The following is a 6,121-nucleotide window of genomic DNA, read 5'->3' as shown; positions in this document are numbered from 1 at the left end:
TTCCTGATTCAGCCTATTATGAATGAAACAAGTTTGCAATGACAATTAGAGATTATAGTTGCTCATGCCATGCTTAATTTGCTAGGAGTTTATAATGGTTTACCTTGCGTGCCAACATGCTATTCAAATGGTTGTGATGTGGCATGATAGGGTGGTATCCTCCTTTGAACGATTCGAGTGGCTTGACTTGGCACAAGTTCACACATGTAGTTGAAACAAAATCAACATAGCCTCCACGATATTTATGTTCACGGTGAATTATATCCTACTCATGCTTGCATTCAATGTTGGTTAATTTTAATGCATGTTCATGGCTGTTGTCGCTCTCTAACTGGTCGCTTCCCAGTCTCTTTCTAGCCTTCACTTGTACTAAGCGGGAATACTTCTTGTGCATCCAATTTCATAAACCCAAAGTTATTCCATATGAGTTCAGCATACCTTCCTATATGCGGTATCTACCTGCCGTTCCAAGTAAATTTGTATGTGCCAAACTCTAAACCTTCAAATAAAAATTCTGTTCTGTATGCTCGAATAGCTGATGTATCAACTAGGGTTGTCTATATCTTCCATGCTAGGCGGGTTATTCTCAAGAGGAGTGGACTCCGCTCCTCACTCACGAGAAAATGGCTGGTCACCGGGATGCCCTGTCCCATGCTCAAATCAAATCAAAATAATTGCAAACAAAACTCCCCCAGGATTGTTGTTAGTTGGAGGCACCCGTTGTTTCGGGCAAGCCATGGATTGATGCTTGTTGGTGGAGGGGGAGTATAAACTTTACCATTCTATTTGGAAACCGCCTATAATGTGTGTAGCATGGAAGATATCGAGATCTCTCGGTTGTTATGTTGACAATAAAAGTATACCGCTCAAAATATTATTCATCTCTATTTAAAAACCAAGCTCTGGCACCTCTATAAATCCCTGCTTCCCTCTGCGAAGGGCCTATCCATTTACTTTTATGCTGAGTCATCATCCTCTTATTAAAAAGCACCAGTTGGAGAGCACCGCTGTCATTTGCATGTATTATTATTAGTTTACATTGACTATGACTGGATCTCTTGTACCATGAATTACAATTTCCAGTCAGCCCTTGATCTTAAGAGGTGCTCTGCATTTATGTTTTGCGGTCTCAGAAAGGGCTAGCGAGATACCATCTTGTTATATCATATTATGATTGTTTTGAGAAAGTGTTGTCATCCGAGATTTATTATTATTGCTCGCTAGTTGATTATGTCATTGATATGAGTAAACATGAGACCTAAATGTTATTGTGAATATGGTTAGTCATAATCTTTGCTGAAAACTTGAATGCTGGCTTTACATATTTACAACAACAAAAGCAAACAGAGTGTAAAAGTTTTTCTTTATCACTTCCAGTTTATCAACTGAATTACTTGAGGACAAGCAAAGGTTTAAGCTTGGGGGAGTTGATACGTCTCCGTCGTATCTACTTTTCCAAACACTTTTGCCCTTTCTTTGGACTCTAAATTGCATGATTTGAATGGAACTAACCAGGACTGATGTTGTTTTCAGCAGAATTGCCATGGTGTTAGTTTTTTTGCAGAAATAGAAGTTCTCGGAATGACCTGAAAATCAACGGAGAATATTTTTAGAATATATAAAAAATACCGGCAAAAGAATCAAGGCCAGGGGGCCCACACCCTGTCCACGAGGGTGGGGTGCGCCCCTGCCTCGTGGGCCCCCTGATGCTCCACCGGCCTCAACTCCAACTCTATATATTCATGTTTGGGGAGAAAAAAATCAGAGAGAATGATTCATCGCGTACGATATGGAGCCGCCGCCAAGCCCTAATCTCTCTTGGGAGGGCTGATCTGGAGTCCGTTCAGGGCTCCGGAGAGGGGAATCTGTCGCCATCGTCATCATTAACCTTCCTCCATCACCAATTTCATGATGCTCACCGCGGTGCGTGAGTAATTCCATCATAGGCTTGCTAGACGGTGATGGGTTGGATGAGATTTATCATGAAATCGAGTTAGTTTTGTTAGGGTTTGATCGCTAGTATACATTATGTTCTGAGATTGATGTTGCTATAACTTTGCTATGCTTAATGCTTGTCTCTAGGGCCCGAATGACATGATTTCAGATCTGAACCTATTATGTTTCCATGAATATATGTGAGTTCTTGATCCTATCTTGCAAGTCTACACTACTAAGAAAACCCTTATAGACAATCAGTTACTAGTAGCGTGGGTTATACGCCCCGCGCTACTACTAAGTAGCAGTAGCGCGGGAAAAAAAATGCGATACTACTAAAGAATAGTAGTAGCATGGGTTTACCGTTCCTGCGCTACTACTAAGTGATACTGACCGTGCCACCGGAGCATGCAATAGTAGTGAAGTAGGTATAAAAACCGTGCTACTACTAAATTTATAATAGTAGCGTAGGTATGCCATCCCATGCTATTACTATGGATGTACCTCACTCAGTAGGAACGCCGCACCCGTGCCCGCGCTACAACTAATCGGCGTGCCCTACCACACCACACCGCACCGCAACTTCCTTGTATTTTCCCTAAAAAAACTCCCTTGTCTTTCCAACGTCACTGCTCCTCCCAATCCCGCCGCCGATGCCCCTCCGTCCGAGCGCTCTGCTTAATGGTGCTCGCGCTCTCCACACCCACGTTCGTGCCCTCCAATCCGGCGCCACCTCCGGCGGCTTGACCGCGCCACCACTTCCTCCTCCCCCACGCCACCCGCCTCCTCGCCCGCCGCGCGCCGCCCTACCCCGCACCGCCGCCTCCGCCCGCTCCAGATGTCGGCCTCCAACCACTCCGGCGCCGGCGCCAGCTCCCCCTCCACCCCCTCGCCGCCCCGGCCCTCGCGATGAGTCTGATGCGTCGTCCTCCTCCTCACGCGTCTGTCCGTATGATGTCTTACCGTGTCGGCGTCGATGGTGTCGGAGCTGAGATGCTGGGGCCGTACAATAGTTGCCGTGGATGGATGGAACCACCTAGTGCGTTGACTTAGCAACTGGCCGATGGGAAGGGATGCCTGCCTTAGCAACTCCAAGCTACGAACCTGTCTCATGGGAGCGCCTACCGAAAGCTCGCGCGCCAGGTGTTCGACGCTTTGTCCCCCTTTATACTCGTTTCATGGGAGCATTTCATACTATCTATTTAAAAACAGTGCCATGAGACTGGGGCACATAATTGATTGGAGTTCCTTGAATCACACCTGATGCTGCCTTTTCTTTGGATAAAGTGTGGATTGACGTACCCTAGCGAACTGTATAAACAATTGTATGGTTATCGGATCTCGGCCGGCCATCCCTGCTCCCTCTTTCCTCTCTGCAATTGCAGATTGTGCCCGTATATTACTATGCATTAATGTGGGATGTATAGAGAGGCATGGGTTCAGTTTAGTTCAATTTAGAACAAGAGATTCAGAGTAACGCCTGCAATCTGTTTGATGTTTTGTGCACTAGGAAATGGGCTTACACTCTGGAGATGCTTAAGTTTTAATTCCTTCTGGTCTCCTGTGCAGTTTTGTTACTGGTGAAATTATATTGGCCAAGTGGAATAATAAAACCAAGTATCAAGCCCTAATCTTCACTGCTTAGCTTTTCTAGAGAGGGTGAAAAGTTTTCTTTTCCGGAACTGTAGTGTATTTAGTGAAAAAGGACACATTCTTGTTCTGACATTAATTAGTTTAATTTTTACAACTGCTTAGATTTTTCTAGAGAGTGTGCATTTGTTTTTCTTTCACCTTAGTTTTGAGATCCCTGTTTCAGGCTGCCACTGCCACACCAGCCGCCACCGCCGCAGCCCCGTCCACGTCGTCCTTGTCCTTCCCCGTCCCTGCTGTCGATGGCGAGGATGACAACGAGGACGTCGATGAGTTCAACGGCTTCGACACACTGAGCGAGTACGATGCCGGCGTGGTGCGTGCTCTTTCCTTGCTTCGCCAGTCTTCACGGTAAAATTGGACTGCGTTATTTTGGCTGTTGCTGACTCGAAATGGTGATTTTGGTTAGACAGAGATCGACGAGGAGGACGAAAAGGCCCTCACTGCATTCATGTCCAAGGAAACCTCCTCCAAACGATCGCTTGGTGATATCATCCTCCAGAAGATCAAAGAGAAGGACGCCACTGTCTCAACATGTAAGCATCCATTCTCGACTCTGATGCTTCTTATTTATTGACCATTGTGCCGACGAGGAACCATTTTGAGTTCAGTTTAATCACATTTTGGATGCGGAGTAGATTGAAGTAAGATGTCCAATGCATATGTCTAATTGTGCAACACATCAGTATGTAGTACCATAGCAGTTTTATACTCTTATATGGTTACAGATATACTCTTCTTTGTAAACTTAGGGATGGGTACATATATGTTTATCCACACAGTACCATAAGCAAGCTTGATCAACATTGTGATGCTTATTCTTCTGATATGGAGATAGGGTATAACCATCCAGTCTTTTGGGATGTAATATTTCAGTTTTTGTTATCTTAACATATGATGCATTAGTTACTACCAGGATATAAGGTAGATCACACCCATTCGTTAGATATTACTGAAGGAAGAATCCTATTTATCAAGTACTGTGCTATTAGTTTGAACATTAGTACTATGCTATGCATCACATGGAAATTAGTACTGTACTATGCATACAATATAAGGATGCTGATTTTAGTTTTAAAGAAGTAGACTAATTTTCCCTCGCTTGCAGCTCTTATGCATAATTACTGATATATGAAACCTGAAATTGTTTCTGTCGAGTGTTGGGTTCCTGTTATGAATGATTCCTTACCTGGTATGCTCGAAAACCTGCATATATAATTTCATTCTTATGAGTGTACTGAGGCTAGATTATTTTGTCGCTCAATTTGCAGGCTTTCTCCATGGTTAATATGAATTATGCAAGGATCAGAGGGTATGTTGATGCTACTACTAATCATCATTGGTGAAACAAATGTCATTTGAGAAATCTCGGCCCATTGTTCTTCTTAATGAAGACAGCATGTGTCTCAAAACTGTCAACCTAGCTCATAGAACGATCCTTTTTTAGGATTCATGTTTTTTTCTTGTTATTATACATTACAATGAGTTCATTGTATTCAGATTCCTTACAACTTCATGCACCTGAGCTATTTGCAGAAGGCGGGGAGCTGGCCTTCTCCATGTCTCGGGGGAGAGTGTCTTCCTTGGATTCAACAAGAAGGGGACCCGACCTTCTTCACATCTTGTGCAACAAGTATGGTTCAGCCTCTGGTTGTTACCATTGATTCATGTGCATGTGCTAAAAAGAAAGAAAATACCCTACTGGGTTTGAAAGAGGACGCGAACTAATAAGTTTTTACTTCTCCGACGTGGGCGCAGGGGTGATCGACGCAGACTAGCACAGCCCGGTGGTGTCGTGCTCTTCAACCACTCGGAGGCGGACTTCGCCATGAAGCCCGGAGACTACATCGTGCAGATGACCATCCAGATGATTGTGAATTGTGACACCGGAGGTCGCCGAGGTGGAGGACCTCGACGCCACCGTCCGGCGGGAGGGAGGGTTCGGGTCCACCGGTGGTTGAACTCCGAATCTTGGTAGATACATCTAGACAAGTGGTCTGGTTGTTTGCGTCTGATGTTAAATGGGATCTCGTGAACTCTTCAAGTTGAGATGTTCAATGTTGCGTCCATGAACGCTGCAAGTGCTAAGATGGTTCTGTGATCTTAGTTTATTTTGCACTGGACATGTCTTGATTTCCATCCATGAACACATCATCTGACTTTTATTTTTTTAATTTATAATTACTTAGCTGTAGCATGGGGGGAATGGTGTGCTACTACCACTTAGGGGATAATAGTAGCGTAGGTGCAGAATAGTGGTACTACTAAAATGTTAGTAGTAGCGCGGGGTAAAAAGTGCGCTACTGGTAATATTTAGCTGTAGCACCGTAGTAGTAGCGCGGGAACCCGCGCTACTAGTATGCAAAAAACCAACGCTACAGTAGCGTTTTTCCTAGTGGTGCTATAGTCACCTATTATGTGTTATGATCCGGTAACGCCGAAGTGACAATAATCGGGATACTTACCGGTGATGACCGTAGTTTGAGGAGTTCATGTATTCACTAAGTGTTAATGCTTTGGCCCGGTACTCTATTAA

General features: G+C 44.4%; 1 protein-coding gene across 6 annotated transcripts; it reads left to right on the top strand.

The window, feature by feature from the left end:
• Positions 1-2,507: 2,507 nt before the first annotated feature.
• LOC125520263 (bystin) lies at positions 2,508-5,739 on the top strand. Of its 6 annotated transcripts, XR_007288593.1 has the most exons (7): positions 2,508-3,078; positions 3,752-3,901; positions 3,995-4,121; positions 4,694-4,777; positions 4,857-4,897; positions 5,122-5,218; positions 5,344-5,739. XR_007288593.1 is itself a non-coding variant. In XM_048685126.1 (6 exons), the coding sequence occupies exons 1-6, from the start codon at positions 3,009-3,011 to the stop codon at positions 5,347-5,349; spliced, it is 489 nt and encodes a 162-aa protein (XP_048541083.1). In that variant the 5' UTR covers positions 2,508-3,008; the 3' UTR covers positions 5,350-5,739. The 6 variants fall into 6 exon arrangements, 2 of the variants coding, with proteins under 2 accessions (XP_048541083.1, XP_048541085.1); XR_007288590.1 differs by lacking the exon at positions 4,694-4,777 and having other exon boundaries at positions 2,508-3,080; positions 3,999-4,121; positions 5,086-5,218; XR_007288591.1 differs by lacking the exon at positions 4,694-4,777 and having other exon boundaries at positions 2,508-3,080.
• Positions 5,740-6,121: the final 382 nt, after the last annotated feature.

This window comes from Triticum urartu, chromosome 7 (assembly GCF_003073215.2).
Source record: "Triticum urartu cultivar G1812 chromosome 7, Tu2.1, whole genome shotgun sequence".
NCBI lineage: Eukaryota > Viridiplantae > Streptophyta > Magnoliopsida > Poales > Poaceae > Triticum > Triticum urartu.
This window is presented reverse-complemented; position numbering and strand designations above follow the sequence as displayed.